Below are 18,345 nucleotides of genomic sequence, written 5' to 3' on the forward strand. Positions count from 1 at the left end.
GCAGATGGAAAATCACTAAGAGGAAACGTCGTGGGTAAGGGGGCTTCTGACTAAACTGACCTAGCAGGATTCTGGCTGAAGGCAGGCCGGGGTGTCAGGCATCACCCGGGGGCCAGCGGAGGATGAGGAACTTGGTCAGATATCTGGAAAGGCGGTGGGGGGGGGGTGTCTGGTGAAAGTGACTTAGCAGGGTTCTTGCTAAAACTGGATTTTAGAAGGAAGTGCATGGACAGGCCTAGGCGATGGTCTAGGAGCTTTACTGAAGTTTGGTCAACAGTCTTGGCCAGCCTTAATAATCCTCCTCACTCCTCTTCTCTCAGGCAATGGGAAGGATTTTAGGCTGATGAACAAAAACTCAAAGTCACGTGACATGAACTGCAATTAGTGAACTAACTAAAGAAGGGAGGCAGGAAAGCAGAGACTCTGACAGAAGAGACCGTGGTAACTTAGCACAGATACTGACAGCTGTACTCGGGGCTGGAGGATTAGATCTCTAGTCTGGCCCTAAACCTCCCCCCTTAATTTGGGTCTCACATTTCCACCATCTGGAAAGTGTCAAACACTATACAGAAGTTAATGAGAAGTCATCCATCCCATCGTTTTAAAAAATGTTTCAAAGCAGTAGTCAAAGTTATCTCTCCCTGCCCCCCACTCCCCAACACGCACACCAGGGGTGGGGCTGACAGTGGTCTGGTTCCAAGCTGCAAGGGGGCCTCAGCTGTGGCTGCTCTCTGTCTGCTGCCCCCACACTGACTGTAAGCACAGCCCTGGAAACGGTTGACGTTTCTGTGCAGGGTCCTAGTTCCCAATCACTGCCTTAGTGGTGGTGAGGGACAGTGCTGATGGCAGCTTCCCGATCACTGGGCTGCAGCGGTGACACTGTGCTCTTGAAGTCAACAGTGCCAGTGAGGCCTCCTGATTCTTTCCCAGGGAGCAGTGATTTGGGATAATTCTGTGGGGAATCATTTCTAGAGGCCCAGCCTAGGGTGTGCTCCCCTCCCTCTGTCCTCACAATGGTTTTATAAGCACTCAATTCTCTGTACTTACAAAAAGCTCGACTGGTTTCTATACACTTCAACTAAACTCTGATTAAGAGCACAGATCCTTTTTTAGCAAGTAATATATTCAGCTCTTTCACTCACCTAGACAACATCATGGTGTGTGGTCATGACCTAGATATTCAACAACGGTTTCCTTGTAATGGCATTTACCGTAATGGGACTTACTTACACATGCCCTCCGTCAGAATCTCACGGGCTACCACAATAAGCCTAAAGCACACTGACAGGTAGGCATGCAACAGTGTATTTCAAAAGTAACTCTTCATAGATAAATGCCAACCTAGAGGGACATGTTAACATGTCTTATTTCTGATATCTGCATGCATCTTATAATTAGTGTATAAATTTAATACAGTTTCCTCATTAGCCCTCCAACTGCATCCGTAGGTGAGACATTAGAACAATGATGTTCTTTAACTGGTGAATTCTTAGAAGTTAAGAAGTAGAAGTTTCTGTATGATAAAAACATAAAATTTCTCTTCTGTACAAATACCACACGATGACAGAAGAGAAATATTCAAAAATCATGCATTAATTCTAGCTGATTTCAGAATATATACTCAAAGTTTCAGAGTTTCTTAAAATTTAAAATTTACATTTACTTGAACATATATAAAAGAGGACTGTTTTCCAGTGCTATAATCCGTGATTCCAAGGGAGAGTCTCATTACTACCATCTCTTCTGCAGCCTACACAGCAGCCAGCGCTGCGGCAAGAGGCTCCTCAGAACCCCAAGAGGCGAGCGGAAGACGGCGACGGCGACGGCTACGGCTACGTGCAGGAGGGGCATCTGCTGTTTACTGGCGTCCCGGTGGGGTACCACGCGGTGGCCTTCTGTGTGTTCTGTTGACGGCTTCTGGCTGATCTGTCACCATGGCAACTTCGGGAGCTCAACTCAAAATGAGCACAAGCTCATTAACTACTAACTACATTATCTTAGTGCCTGTTGCTAATGAGAGAATGCTGTTCAGAGATGTTTTCTATTCTAATGTACTACAGTTACCTCTCTAAAGCATGAAATTAAATTAAATGCTACTCTTAGTACATCAGACTGGATAATATGAATGTTAAAGTAAATTTACTTTAGTAATGACTACTAACAGTAAGAATCATTTTATTAGAAGATTACTTTGTTTTGGTCCTTGGATTCTTCTACTCTAAAAAAAGGTACTATTTATACAGGCAAATATTTCTAAGTTCTTTTAAGCCACAGCCGGCAGATTTAGAAGATCAAAATAGAAAGAAACTTTTGATAACAGCGTATGTTAAAGCCAAGTAACAAATACAGCACTAATACATATTGGTTTTTCTAGCATCTTTGCAATGTGTAACATTAACTGGAAATATTACCCAAATGAGGCAACACACTGGACAGACACGAAGTGTGAACAGAGTCCACTGAGTGCAGCTTCTCAGCTTTCTCACCTCCAGCCTGACCTTGTCTCTTCCCACGCTCAGTCATCTGTAACTGAACAAGCTCTTGAAAAACAGCAAACCCTAAATCTCATGAAACACAGAAGGCATAAGTGGAATCATGGCTGAAATGTGTTCCCTCAGGGCATGCACACTGCCTCGTGTGGCAGGACTGTGTGTGTTTTCTTTAATACATGTAAAAATTGTGGAACAGCAATAATCCTGGGCTGTTTGTCCTCCAAAAGTGCAGAATCCTAGAGTCTGCCAGAAGAGGGAGCCCGAGGCAGACTATGCCAACATTGAGTCAAAGAGGGATGGGGAATGGGAGGGAAATCGGCCATGCTGCAATTTGATTTTGAAAAGGAATATTCCAGGGGTGCCTGGGTGGCTCAGATGGTTAAGTGTCTGCCTTCGGCTAGGGTCATGATCCCAGAGTCCTGGTATCAAGCCCCACACTGGACTCCCTGCTCCGTGGGGAGCCTGCTTCTCCCCTTCCCTCCGCTGCTCCCCCTGCATGTGCTCTCTTGCTCTGTCAAATAAATAAAATCTTTAAAAAAAAAAAAGAAAAGAAAAGAAAAAAGGAATATTCCACCTCACCTCTACATGCCCTGTGCATGTTGGGTCCCCATCTACCTTAGCCTCACTGACACCATTCTCCCCCTTGCTGACAACTCACCTTCTATGCCGGCTTTTTGTTTGTTTAGTTCCTGGAGAATGCCACACGGGCCACCCAGCCTTTGCAAATGCTCTCCCCTCTGATTGTGGAAGCCCATAAGTCCTCTCTCTACTCTCCCTGGCCTAGCTGCCTTCTCTCCATCCTTCAGACCTTGATTCAGCATCGCTCGGGATGCCTTCGCTCATTACAGCCTGGTTCCAGTTCTTCTGTTCTACCCTCTCATTAGACAACATTCCTTTCCTTCACAGTAGTCATCCCAGTCAGTAATGACACACACAGCTTCATGATTGATGTTTCTGCCCATTCCCCATAAGACTCGAAGTTGCAAGAGGGTGCAAAGCATATCTGTTTCTTTTAATCTTTTTCTCCCCATAGTGAACAGTGCCAGGCAAACAGGTGTTCGATAAATATCTGCTGGATCAAATGAGTCTCCAGTTCTGCCGGCTCTACCACATGACCCTTCCTGTCCACCCTCGCCATGAAGCTGTCATCTGGAGTGTGAAGTGTGTAGTGGCCTAACTGCACTGGCTGCATCCAGTTCCCTCTCCAACTGTCTGATGCATCTTCAATCTGGCATGTTCCATGATCTTTCTAAAATATAAATCTCATGAAGTCACTCTCCCACTTAAAATCTCCAGTGGCTCCCTCTGGTCTAAAAGGTCAAATCTAAAGTCCTAAGATGGACTCTATGAGCTGGTGTCCCTGCCCTCCAACTCTCCAGTTTCAACTCCTTTTTTTGGTAGGATAGGCTGTTAAGAGTGCTCAATTCTACTGGCCTAGTGGGTACATTCAGAACGGGTGGGATAAGGCACCCCCCCTCCCATCTCATTTTCATGGCTAACTTGGGGACAACAGGGAAAGTGGCCAACTCTAGCATGCATTCATCTCATTCTAAAGCAGTTTTTGCCTTTCCCTGTCTTCTCACTTATTTTTAAAAACAGGACATCTTTTGGGGTGTCTGGGTAGCTCAGTCATTAAGTGTCTGCCTTTGTCTCAGGGCGTGATCCCAGGGTCCTGGGATAGAGCCCCACATCGGGCTCCCTGCTCCACTGGGAGCCTGCTTCTTCCTCTCCCACTCCCCCTGCTTGTGTTCCCTCTCTCACTGGCTGTCTCTCTCTCAGTCAAATAAATAAATAAAATCTTTAAAACAACAATAACAAAAGTAACAAAAAAACAGGACATATTTTCTTATAGGGACATAAACAGCGAACAGAAGTGAATGTACTTAAATACTTTCAGGTAGAAGATGTGGGATAAATAAATCACAATCCCCAGAACATTTTAGTGCATTAATTTGCTTATATAGCTAACTCTCCCTACTAATACACCTCTTTGAGAACAGGGAGCTTATCTCTGCTGTCTGATAGATATTTGTTAATTGTTTACTTAATTAATGAACTAACTTGACAACTCTAGATAGCAAAACATGACTAACAGCTCACTTATTAATGTAATCTTTAGTAGGTGTGTTAAAAGTGAGACAAAATGTGATCGCAGTTAAAAGTGTGTATTTTCTGCAATTACTATATTACAAATAGCTGCGCACATGAAGAGACAGGGAAATGATGGAGCATGAAGGAAGCTAAGCTGCAATGACGAGTCTTTCTGCCTAACTGTAGAGGTCAATGTAGTATTAGAAACCAATCTGGAACAAGAAAGCACATAACTCAACTTTTTAAAAAGTAGCAAAATATTTGAATATTCGCCAAAGATACACAGCAAAAAAGCACATGAGAATAACATTACCACTATCAGCCATTACAGAAACGTGAATCAAAAGCACATGAGAGATGGCCACAAGCCTATCAGAATGGCTACAGGGATCAAGACTGATCTTCCACGCATAGGTAAGGATGTAGCACTGGGAAGTGGTATAACCACTTTGAAAAGGTTTTGCAGTTTCTTGGAAGGTTAAACATACATCTACCCTAAGACCCAGCCATTCTACTCCTACATATTTACCATAAAAAAAGCAAAGCACGTATCTATACGGAGACTTGTATACCAAAGTTCATAGACGCTTTATTCACAAGAGCTAAAAACGAGAACGCAGATGTCCATGATCAGGTAAGGCACAAACAACTGTGATACACACAAACCACGGAACCCCGCTCAGCAATAAAAGGGAGTGAACTGCTGATACACACGACAGGGATGAACCTCAAAAGCATTACTCCGAGTGGAAGAAGCCAAGAGTGCATCCTGCGTGGTCCCATTGATCTAAATGGAGTCTAGAAAATAAAACCTTCTGTAGTGACAGGAAGCAGATCAGTGCTGCCTATGGACCGATGAAGGTGGGGAGGGCCTGAGAAGTGGGTTGGTAGGGGTGCGGGGAGACTTCCAGGAGCGATGGATTACTGCCTTGATTGTAGGGATGGTTTCACAGGTGCGCACATACCAAGACTTACTAAACTGTTCTCTTTAAATACATGTAGTTTACCGTGTGCCAGTGTAACTCAATAAAGCGGTTAAAAAAAGCAAAGCAAAGAAAGTAATCTGTTAAGTGATTTCTCAGAGAGCAGACCGTCAGCTTCCTATACAGCTATAAACTGTAACTTTCTCTAAACTTGGAACTGCCTTTACATTTAATGTTATAGTTTAGTGAAGCTAAACAGAGATGTGGACTTTCGCTTTATCTGAGACTTAGCAGAAGGGCCGTCAAGAAGATGCTGTTAAAGGGCTTGTAACAGGAGCACTGTGCCGCCATCTTGCCACGAGTGGATTTATACTTCCTTTCTTCTAAAATTCAGTGAAGAATTTATATGTATGTACCTGCTTAGTTGGTTTTTTTCCCAATAATTTTTATCCTTTTAAGTTGCCTAAGTGTTAGGGGGAAAATACCACATCTTAATATGTTTTATTTTGTTCCCATGGAAAAAACATTTATGCATTTATTATATCTTCTTTCTGCCAGGGATTTAACAGTAAAATTAAATAATTACTTTAAACATAGAGCACCATGGCTAAAGAAAGACATCTAATATTTAAAATCCTGTAAGATACCATCCCATAAAGATCCTTCACATAATGAATCTCTTAGAAATTTCTTTCAGCCTTATTTGAAAAAATCCTAAGTTACTTCCTAAAATGAATAATTATACTGATAATGGATATAAATATTGATGTCTCCTTCAGATGACGGCAGAAAATATACATAACTGACCACCAGAAGATGAAGATTCTAGTTCTGCCACTAACTATAGCTGTCAAAACTTGTGCAAATTGTTTAACCTCTCTGAATCTCATTTCCAAACCAATGAAGGAACTGGAGAATCTCTAAGGATCCTTCAAATGCTAAGATTTTATTAATTTTGCCGATAGACAACAAAATGCCATATTTTATAAAATATACTGTGCAAAGCACACTAACTAGACTTTTAGCTATTGGTTCTAAGGGTAACTCATACACTCAAAATAATATTTGTTTTGGTTATGTGGACGTGAACATGAATACATGGAAATGCAAGGAATCTGGCCAATTTTATTACACAGTGTAATTCAGGAAAACACAGATGTGATGCCTTATAAAAACTAACTGCTGAATATTGTGTTGAGCAAATAGCTCACAACTGAGCAACAGCACTCAGCCGGCTCTGCTAAAAAGAAGTGCCACCTAACTGGCAAAGCACAAAGATGTGGGTTCTCACTTGTATCTGTTCATATCTAGATCTGACTATGAAATTGGGAAGGCACCCTTTAAACTTCAATGCTCACCTTCATTCATACTGAGAAAACCATGTTTAGAATGAGCCTTATTAGGAATACAGCACAGGGCAAATAATCTGTGACCCCAAAACCTTTATCACTCAACGTAAGGCTACTGAAGGAATATGGTTTCAACTGATTTACATTAACAAAAGCACATAAAGATTTTCTTAAAATTAGCATTACAAATTGAATGCATGGCAAAGTTGAATACCCAGCTGCAAAACTTAAATTATAGTCCTTTCAAGCAAGATTAGGAGACTAATCATAATGTATGAATTTATAAAAGTATATGACTCAAAATCATAAAGCACTAATCATACGGAGTTTGAGACCTACTGGGCCATCAAGATACTTGCTTTCATACATGATATAATTAACTTTGAGCTTTTTGTATGAAAACTTATCTTTCTATTTTATGAACTTCAGAAAATCTGGCCAAAACCAATGAATTAAATTACTTCACATTTATGGGTATTATAATTAATCCTTAAGAAAAATTAAATCCATAAAAAACCCAGAAGACAATATGGAAAATTTAGGATCACAAAATCATCACATCACATATAAAGCTACTATTATCTGTGCCCAAATTAAGGGCAGTGCCCAAAATAAAGAGATTACTGATTACCAAAGCAAAAGCCATTATACAGTGTCTGACACTCAGATACGAGGCCCGCCACAGCAGAAATACAATATATAGGTGAGATTATGTCTGATCACCTTCCCCCAACTGTGAGGGCATCTCGAATCTCACTAAAGGCATAACGGTAACTGTGCTCGGCTACCTCTTTCTTGAGTCACTGATGATGCAAAGACAATGTTTAGCATAAATTATAAGAAGCTACTTTGTTTGTGGAAAGGCTCATACAAAGGCTTTCAAATTGCTCAGTGCAGCTCTCTGAGGGGCAGGGGATGGGGGTGTTCATTCGGGGAAGCAGCAGGCCCAGCCTGTGTGGCCCAACAGGCATGTCCGGTCAGAAATTCAGAAACACCTTCCTGCTTCCCGCAGGCAGTTAGTTTTGATTCGAACCAGTAATAATGGAGCATCTGAGAAAAATGTAAACCTTAGTACTGCTAATATTCATTAATGAGTTACCTAGCAGCACTGTTAGATTATAATTTTAGAAGCTTTGTTTTCCTGTTTAGGAGCATTAATAATCACTATTATTATGTGTGCTACGGCTAGCTATAGTTAGCACAGTTGATGACAAACTGGACCCAAAGGAGCAGTAATTTAGAGAAGATAAAAGGAGAAGAGAATACACTAGCAGACTTTGGCGTAAGCAAGGAAATGCTCATCAGAACAGTAACGGGAAATAAGAATTCTGTGTAGTGTGGCAGGATCATGATACGACCATAAGCAATTTGTTACTATTTGAAGAGAAAACACTGACAATGACAACAGAATATGGCTGGTATTGAATCAGGTTATAAAAACTTCTCAGAATGTTTTTAAAAAAAAAAAGGAAATAAATGACTCAGAACAACAATCCTGTAGTTTTCAATGACAAGTGGAAGAAACCATTCTTTCTTATTCAAGATCTTACCTGCTAATACGACTATGTACCACAACCCTCTGGACCTTCTGAAAAAGTGTGCCATACATTCATACTGCTTCTGAGAGTGAGAGACAAATTCTTTTCTGGGAACTGGGCTGCCTTTTAATATTTACTTTATACAAAATCCCATCTTACTGTGACCCTGGTGCCAGCACCCGGAGGCCCACTGCACGGGGGTCAGAAGGCCCGGCTCAAGCCACTTAACTTGCACGTCAGCCTCGGTTTCTTCACGGTCACCTAACACCTGCCCTGCTCAGTTATGAAGTTCGGATAAAGTCATATACATAAACTTTATTTTGGAAACTCTAAGGGGTCAACAAAAGTATTAGTAGTACAGTATCACCTTTATCAGTTTAGTCTTTGTTTGGTAGAAAACAAACCAAAGGAAAAGTAAACAGCATTGTTCAGAAAGCAAACATAACATTCTTTAGGCATTTTAGATTAAACAAATGCCAATGAAATGCAGATATGAAACCCGTGATAAACGAAGAAATGCACAGTGAATGATAAAAAGAAGGTTCAAAAGATTCAAAGCCAGGGTTAGATTCTTTGTCGTTAACTATCAATTAAAATAAAAGTCATCTTCATCATAAAAAGTGTGGTGCTGCCATCTAATGTACCGCCCCCCCCAATAAAATAAACTTACCTTTGGTTTTTTGATCAGCAGCCTGAAAAAAAAAAATCAGAAACTCTTTAGGAATAATAATGTGTAGCATGTGCACATCTATGAAAGTTTATAAGCAGACGTTAATACTGGAAATTTTAAAAACAAGTTTTGCTCAGTCACAATTTATTAAAATTTATTACTGGGAAAACGTATAACTGTCTACATGCTATTATATGCCAATACTGATCTAAAGGCAAAAAAAAAAAAACTATCTGGAAGCTCATAAGAGCTCTGTATTTTAATATAAACTAAAAGGTACACAGTTTAAATTACAAGGTATGTTCAACTAGGCAAGACCAACAACAAACGGCCTAACTTGGTAAATTAAATGCGTTAAGATTCAAGTTAAGACGATAAGATTTACAGAAGGACTTCTAATTTTTAATATATACTAATAGGATATATAAAAGAACATTTGACAAACCTGCAAAAATTATTTCTAGCTTTCCTAATAAAATCAGTTACATGGCCCTTTTCCTCATTTCTCAGACATGGTTGTTCTGGACAGTTCGCGCTAAGTGGAAGAGCGTGGCCGTTCTTTATCACCACCACCAAAACCCACACTTCTTTAAAACACAGCTGTACTATGTCTAGTTCCTTAAGAAAAACATTCTGTGGCTCTCACTCTGTATTTATTTCACTAGTACAACATCTATTTTTTGTTAATTAGAGATTTATCATATTGATTTTTTGAGGTCCTAAAATGGAACTCTAACATAATGGCTGTGCCAATGCAAATGAGACACGTAATGATCACGGGCAGTGGTAGGGATGCCAGCCAAACCTTTTTCTGAGCACCTTCCTTCTTTTTCTTTTCTTCCTGCTTTTTCTTTTTCTTTTCTTCCATCAAACGTTCCTCTTTTTGTGTTTCTTGTTCTTTCTCCCTATGAAACAAAGAAAGGTGGCATTGGTATAATGTCCATTTTAAATCAAACAATGAAGAAGCACTAGCTGCAGCAAGTTTTAGGTCAGCCTGAGTTTTGTGTGCAGAAGGGCACTCTGAGAAGGGGCGTGAAACATGGGGAGCTTCTCTAGGGCCACCACTTCTCGGGGCGGCCCTGATGCGTCAGTGCTTCTGTGGTCGTTCATGCTGCCCACGTGTCCAACACCATGCTTCTAGCAGGGAGCGTGTTAGGCAATAAGGGTACAAAACGGAGTAAGACACTGTTCCTACAGTCCGGCCCCAGACCCACATCTCTCATTGTCGTCTCAGGAGCCCCATCATCAGCATCCTCCCGACTACCTATTAAAAACGCAGATTCCTGGGTTCCACCCTAGCCCAACCAAATCAGAATCTTTGGAGGTGATTCTCAAGCATACTATAATTATATGTTTGCTTGGAAAACCACTTATTTTTTTTTTTTAAGATTTTTTCCCCCAAGCTTCAATTTAAATTCCAGTTAGTTAACACACAGTATAATATTAATTTTAGGTGTAAAATTTAGTGGTTCAGCACTTACATACAAAACCTGGTGCTCATCATAACATGTGCCCTCCTTAATCCCCAACAGCCATTTAACCCATCCCCCTGCCCACCTCCCCTCTTCCAGCAACCCTCAGTTTGTTCTCTATAGTTAACAGTTTGTTTCTTGGTTTGCCTCTCTTCCCCCCCCTACCCCATGTTCATCTGTTTCTTGTATTCCACATGAGTGAAATCATAAGGGATTTGTCTTTCTCTGACTTACTTCGCTTAGCATAATACTCTCTAGCTCCATCCATGTCATTGCAAATGGCAAGATTTCGTTCTTTTCTGATGGCTGAGTAATATTCCAGTGTGTGTGTGTGTGTGTGTGTGTGCGTGCGCGCGCGTGTGTACCACAACTTCTTTATTCATTCATCAGTCGATGGACATTTGGGCTCTTTCCGTAGTTTGGCTACTTCTAATAATGCTGCTATAAATATCAGGGTGCATATAACCCTTCAAATTAGTATTTGAGTAAATACCTAGTAGTGCAATTGCTGGATGGCAGAGTAGCTCTATTTTTAACTTTTTGGGGAACCTCCACACTGTCTTTCAGAGTGCCCATACCAGTCTGCATTCCCACCAACAGTGGGAATGGACATCCTTGCCAAGAGAAAGCAATTATTTTTAAAATAAAGATTCCTACATGATACGTTTGTCTGAAAGGGCAATTTTTTTTAAGTAGGCTCCAGGACCAGCATGGAGTCCAACACAGGGCTCAAACTCATGCCTGAGATCAAGACTTGAGCTGAGATCAAGAGTTGGACACATAAACAACTGAGCCACCCAGGTGTCTCAGAGAGCAATTATTTTTATTTGCTTATTTTTTGAGAGAGAGAGAGAGAGAGAGCATTGGGGTGGGCGAAGAGGCAGGAGGAAAGGGAGAGAGAGAAAATCTTAAGCAGATTTCACACTCAATGTGGAGCCCAATGTGGGGCTCGATCTCATGACCCTGAGATCATGACCTGGGCTGAAATCAAGAGTCAGGCACTTAACCAACTGACCCATCCAGGCACTCCAAGAGCAATTAGTTGTTTGTTTTTTGTTTTTTTTTTTAAAGATTTTATTTATTTATTTGACAGAGAGAGAGACAGCCAGCGAGAGAGGGAACACAAGCAGGGGGAGTGGGAGAGGAAAAAGCAGGCTCTCAGCGGAGGAGCCCGATGCGGGGCTCGATCCAGAATGCCGGGATCACGCCCTGAGCCAAAGGCAGACGCTTAACGACTGAGCCACCCAGGCGCCCCATGAGTAATTAGTTTTTAAACAAAGATTCCTAAACAGCATGGTGAGATACTATAAGGATACGCGGGAGCATAGCACAGAGTAACACCACTTGGAAGAGTCAGGCAGCCTGTAAGCGAGGGCTTGAACACTGCAAAAGCATTTGGCTGGCACGGGGTGGTGGGTCAGATACCAATTTACTGCTGGGCAACTCCAAATTCAACCTTCAACACACGCTCTGCAGTAAACGGGCAGTTCCTTTAAGTTTTTCTCCTTTCCAGGGAGAACTGAGCATGTAGCTGTGAGGACCCCAGCCATGGGCCAGAAAGGGTGGTCCCTCAGCAACCTCAACAACAGTCACCTGCCTGTGAACCTGAACCTTTCAACAGACCCTGTGTGCTTCGGGCCTCCTGCTGCTTGCCCTAACCCTACACCCACCTCTCGGGGTCCCGCTGATGGCAGGGCCCTCTCGACTGGGACCCCGTGTGCGCCACATCTCCTGCTGCACTGACATTCCTACTTCCTCTGCACATCCACAGGGCCGGCCATCAGCTGCAGCTTGCCACCAGGAAGACTGCCACCAGGAAGGCTGCCCCCAGGGCCCGGCTGCCTGTGTGGCCCTGTGATGGACTCCTGGCTGTGGCTTTCCTGAGCCAGTCCTGTGCTCTGGAGGAGAGCTTCCTGCTGCCCAGCAACTGCAGACTCGCGGATGGGCAAATCACAGAGGTGCTCTGCCATGCCGTGGGCTGCATCTCCACCTTCCTCGGGGACTCTCCCTCTGCCCCAGGTCCCCTACAGCTTCTGTGTGACTCTTGTATCACGGCTTAACTATTCTTTGTAAGAAACTTTCCCTGTTTACATTACTGTGTGCTTTTATCTCCTGCCTGGGCCCAGACTGATACAGGTGGGAAAGACGAAACAGAAGGAAAGCGTGCATGAAAGCCTCAGGAAAATATCATCCATCCCTACATTTATGCTGTATTGAAGTTACTGATTTTGAGGTTTTTATTCATAAATGTGTTTTATATACAACTACATACATAAGGAATTTCAACCTGCTGTCTGTACATATTTAAACACTATCATAATAAACATAATTTAAATCAACACAGTGTATGTGGGGGGGGGGTTACTTAGAGAATACTGTTCCTTTAAAACAGTGGTTCTCAGTCTTGGCTGTTCATCAGAATTACCTGAGAAGTTTTAAAAACTTCCAAAGCCAGGGCTGCCACTCGTCCGTGCACTCTCTGGGAGTGGAACGCAGACGTCAGGAGTTTTTAAAGCTTCCGGACAGCTCCGATGTTTCGCCAAGGTTGAGAACACTGCTTTTAAAGAAGTTCTGTACGTTTATCAAGTTTGGAAAATGGTGATCACTCGTTATCTCAGATGACACTTTACAGGAATATTTTCTTGTTCAACAGTGCGGCGACACCAGGAAATCTGCACTTAAGCATTCTTATAAGGCACAGGCAAGCCCGTGAATGACGGGTGGCGTACATACAGTGGGGCTATAACCGTCCTGCTGCCGCCACGCATCTTGGAAAAAAGCAAACAGATAAAAACCAAGTAGTGACCGTCCTCCTCTATTGTTTTACTTTCTAAATCTACAGAAGAATGAAAGCCTTAAATTATCCTAAGATAGTAAACTTCACAAAATGGGCAAATATAGGTGTACCTTTAAAAGGTACTCGACTGCAAAAACCGTATGATGGACCATGTTGGCTAACTGAATTTAAATTAAAAAAAAAAAAGAAAAAATCATCCCTCCAAAAAATACAGAAATAAAAGGTATTCAACCGAAGATGAAATAAAAATGATCGCTTAACTCTATTGCTCTGACAATGAAAGTAATTAGAGCCACTACTCCTCCAGCAGCACCGTCAAGGTTTTACTACACAGTAAAATAAAATGTTGTAAATAAAGAGACTACATAGCTGTGAGCTGTCCTAAGCCCTGCCTGCCTGAGCTCATGTTTATATGACAAAGCACAATTCAGATGTATGCTCTTTAATAAAATGTTACCTAATTTCCCCCAACTGACAGTAACTTCTACCTCCAGTACAGTATCTGCCATTTCTCACTAATAATTTTTCAAAAAACATCGAATCACATTTTTACTTTAAAAAGAAAGACATCTTCCATAAGTATCCTTTCTTTCCAAGGGACACCTTATTCCCTGAAATGACCAAGTAATACTTCAGATTCTATCTACCTTTCAGGGTTAGTGAGAAGATTAGAAACTTATATTTGGAGGGGCACTTGGCTGGCCCAGTCAGAAGAGCATGCAATCTTGACCTTGGGGTGGTGGGTTTGAGCCCCACATTCGGCGTGGAGATTACTTAAAAAAAACAAAAACAAAACCATAACACTTAGATTTGGGAGGTTTCTTGAGCCATTGGAAGAAGAAAAATAATAATAATATGTATCAACTCTACAGCTGACACTTGAACATCCTGGAGGTTAGGGACGCTGACTCCCCAAGCAGTCAGAAATCTACGTACAACTTTTAACTCCCCCAAAACTGCCTACTAGTAGTCTGCTTTGACCAGAAGCCTTACTGATTACGTTAACAGACAACACATATTTGTATGTTATATGTACTGTATACTGTGTTGTTGTAATAAAGTAAGTTAGAGAAAATAAAATGTTAAGACAATCATAAGGAAGACAAAAATCTATTTATGGTACTATATTGTGTTTATGGAAAAGAACCCATGTGTAAGTGGGGCCCTGAAGTCAGGAGGCCTGTTGTTCAAGGGCCAACTGTAGAGGGAGTTGGTTATTTTTTTTTTCATGGAGTTGCTATGAGGCAGACTGACAAGGTGAGCTGCAAGGAGAATAAAGAATAGGGAGGGCCAGGTTGGGAGAATTTTATTTTTAATTTAAACTTTTTCTTTTTAAAATTACATTTAAATATATGATTGCAATATACGTGTAAAGGTGACCCTGTATTTTTTTCCAGTACACTGTGCGTTTTTGTTTCTCATTTCCTTGGAGTCCCCTCACAGGTTCTTCCTCCCTCCACACACACAGCAAAGCCCCTGCTCCCTCACCATCCTTCCAGATAACCCATGTTAACCACCCCGTTCATACCTTTCCAGGTCTTTCTCTGTGCTCAGGTAACTGTATGGAAACATACAGACTTATACATTCTTACAAAGCATTTTATTTGATCAGTTTTGTAAAAGTGGGATCGTGTTCTAACAAGTTTTGCATCCTGCTGTTCTCATTCAAAACATGTGTGAATCTCTCTCCTCAGCCCCACCCCCAACTAATCAATCCAATCTATTATTTCTACTGGCTGCGTACTACACCATGGTGTGAATGTTATCCTATCCCATTCAATCACTCTTCTATTCATACACATGAACTTCCTCTCCAGTCTGTGACCACTACAAACAACTAGTGCTTTCCCGCCCAGCTTCTGCTAGAGGAAACAGCATTACTCTGATTGGTGGTACAGCTTCTGTTTTAGTAGTAGTGAAAACTAGGTATGGAGAAAATCTGATATGGGGCTCAACTTCTGGACCCCACATTGGACACAGGGCCAAACTGGACACAAATCCCCTATACTCTGTATGGCAAGGTATATTATAATGGGTCCCCACTACACTGAGGTTTGTTTTTGTTGTTGTTGTTTTTTTTTTAAAGATTTTATTTATTTATTCGACAGAGAGAGAGACAGCCAGCGAGAGAGGGAACACAAGCAGGGGGAGTGGGAGAGGAAGAAGCAGGCTCATAGCGGAAGAGCCTGACGTGGGGCTCGATCCCAGAACTCCGGGATCACGCCCTGAGCCAAAGGCAGACGCTTAACCGCTGTGCCACCCAGGCGCCCCCGTTTTTGTTTTTTAAGATTTTATTTATTTATTTGACAGAGAGAGCGAGACAGCCAGCGAGAGAGGGAACACCAGCAGGGGGAGTGGGAGAGGAAGAAGCAGGCTCTCAGCAGAGGAGCCTGATGTAGGGCTTGATCCCAGAACGCTGGGATGACGCCCTGAGCCAACGACTGAGCCACCCAGGCGCCCCTACCCTGAGTTTTATTAGAAAGAAAATATTTTTAATAATCTGGGTTTTAATAATCTAATGTTTCTTTTATTCTCAAATAGTTCGGCCATCACTGGCTTAGGAGACTTTGGGTAGAGGAAGAAGCAACGCTCTTATGCTGGAAGCAGCCAGAAGAAGGAAGAGTTGGGAAGTACGGGAGCCCCATAACTGAAGCCTCAATGTCTGTCAATCACCTCAGAATTCCTGGTTAAACTACGCATTGTCGCAGAGAAAAGAGGATTCAAAAGACAATTGTGTAGGTAGACTGGGAATGCAGCCACCCCACTCGAAACTATTCAGATTGGAAAATCTTCCAAATTTCCAGTCTTTTTGTTAGTTGATTACTCCCTTTTTGCAAAAGAACAGGATTCAATAAAAAAGGGCGGGCCTGTTTTACCTTGGAGGTTTAGCTACCAGAAATTATAGTTGGTTTTCATCCTAACTTAGTTTTCACCTACAAGACAAAACCACAGCCTATACTCTGAAGTTACCCAGTTAGACTCCAATGCCACGTCATTAAAATATTCACTAATTCATTGGGTGTCTGTGTTATGTGCATTATTTAGAAAGTTTGGCTAACTTCAATTAGAATTTCCTGACAGTGTTTAGGTTAGGAAGGGCTAGTAAAGTGTTGACAGACAAACTTCAAAAAGGAAGAAGAAGGAAGTGGTATCCTGTCCAGCTGTCACTGAAATACTTAGGTTCTTTATTTTTCACCATGTGTTTGAATACCTGCTCTGTTCAGGAAGTACTCAGGAGGCCCTGTGGGCAATACAAGAGGGAGGAGATATAAAAACAGTCTTGGGGGCGCCTGGGTGGCTCAGTCGTTAAGTGCCTGCCTTTGGCTCAGGTTACCATCCCAGGGTTCTTGGATCGAGCCCCACATCGGGCTCCCTGCTCGGCGGGAACTGTTTCTCCCTCTCCCACTCCCCCTGCTGGTGTTCCCTCTCTCGCTGTGTCTCTCTCTGTCCAATGAATAAATAAAATCTTAAAAAAACAAAAAAACAGTCTTGGACCTCAAGGGACAGAGAATCTAATAGGAAAGTGAAGGCAAGACTTGAATTACCTTTAATACTTGATAGACTATGGACATAAATGGAGTTATATAGCAAAGAACATATGCTTGGGATTTAGAATCACAAGACAGAGTTCTAAAGTAAAGGTCACTAGCATACAGGAGGTCAAGAATTTTAGGTCCGAGTATTGGATGGACTGTCTATAAGAACCATGAAGTCATTCAGCGTTTCACCAGGACTGGGGGTGGAAAAGAGGACCATGGCTCTGATGAGTAAGAGCAGAGGGTAGAAGGAAGAGTTTTTATTTGAGGATCAAAGGATAATATAGTTGATAGAGACTCTCAGGTCTCCTGACGTTCACACCTTTGTATAAATGCCCTCCTGTGAGTGTGGGAGGGACCTGTGACTTGCTTCTCACCATTAGAATATGGCGGAGGTGACAGAACGCTGCTCTCCTGACTACATTATATAAGACTTCATCTTTTTAGCAGACTGACTTTAGTCTCCCTCTTGGTGCTGGCTTTGAAGAAACAGCTACCGAGAATCCTACCGCTGCAAGGAAATGAATTCTGTCAATGGCCTGAGCGACCTCGGAAGCCCACCCTTCCCCAGCCAAGCCCCCTGATGGAAACCCTGCCTGGCCTGGATTGCAGGCCCAGTTAAGCCATGCCCACATCTTGACCTACAGAAATTGTGACATAAGGAATGTATATTGTATTAAGCCACTACGTTTGTGGTAATCTGTTATGCAGCATAGAAAAATAATGCAGGTAGCAATTTAAGACTTCTGGGGCTGCCCAAGACAGAGAAAGACCACAATAGCCTCTCTCGGCTGCTGATTACAACAAAGAACTAGATGAAGCACAACGTAAATACAAAAATACAGAATGAAAAGCAAACACAAACTGGTAGAGTAGGGAGCAGACTCAAAACTTGGGGAGGTGACCTGCATGGAGGTGACTTTCTCATTTTCCCCTTTTCTCTTACAGTCACAGAGCTGTGTTGTGGCAGTGGTGGCAGAGGCAGCCCAAACTGAGAGAACCCATCTTTCTGAACAGAGGATTAGGAAAAGAAGTGCTTGTGAGCTAGACAGTGTGGGGGAATCCCAGACAGGAACTGGCTGGAGATGACTTCTAAATGCTATTTATAAATGTTCCCAGGTCTAGGTTCACCTTCACTCAGGTCAGATCCAGAACAGTACAGCAAAGGCTTTGAGAAACAACAGCAACAAAAAACATGCTTGGGATGCCTGGATGGCTCAGTCAGTTAAGCGTCTGCCTTTGGCTCAGGTCACGATCCCAGGGTCCTGGGATCGAGTCCCACATCGGGCTCCTTGCTCAGCAGGGAGCCTGTTTCTCCCTCTGCCTGCTGCTCCCCCCCACTTGTGCTGACAAATAAATAAATCTTTTTTAAAAATCAACATGCTCTAGAGGAGTTTAATTGGACTCAAAATCTGTATACATATTCAAAATGTCCAGAATAAAATGCAAAATTACTCCTTATACAAAGAACGAGGAA

General features: G+C 42.3%; 1 protein-coding gene across 1 annotated transcript in view; it reads right to left on the reverse strand.

Annotated features, from left to right (window-relative positions):
• The window catches only part of TNRC6C (trinucleotide repeat containing adaptor 6C), a 99,803-nt gene extending 89,257 nt beyond the window's left edge, over positions 1 to 10,546 (reverse strand). Inside the window, exons 1-2 of the mRNA XM_008693809.2 lie at positions 9,869 to 10,546; positions 9,064 to 9,085 (exon numbers count right to left, since the gene is read on the reverse strand). Of these exons, the coding sequence (XP_008692031.2) occupies positions 9,064 to 9,085; positions 9,869 to 9,931 (85 nt within the window). The 5' untranslated portion in view covers positions 9,932 to 10,546. The remainder of the gene's footprint in view (positions 1 to 9,063; positions 9,086 to 9,868) is intronic.
• Positions 10,547 to 18,345: the final 7,799 nt, after the last annotated feature.

The sequence above is a fragment of the Ursus maritimus genome, unplaced genomic scaffold (assembly GCF_017311325.1).
Source record: "Ursus maritimus isolate PB19 unplaced genomic scaffold, ASM1731132v1 scaffold_24, whole genome shotgun sequence".
Classification (NCBI taxonomy): Eukaryota; Metazoa; Chordata; class Mammalia; order Carnivora; family Ursidae; genus Ursus; species Ursus maritimus.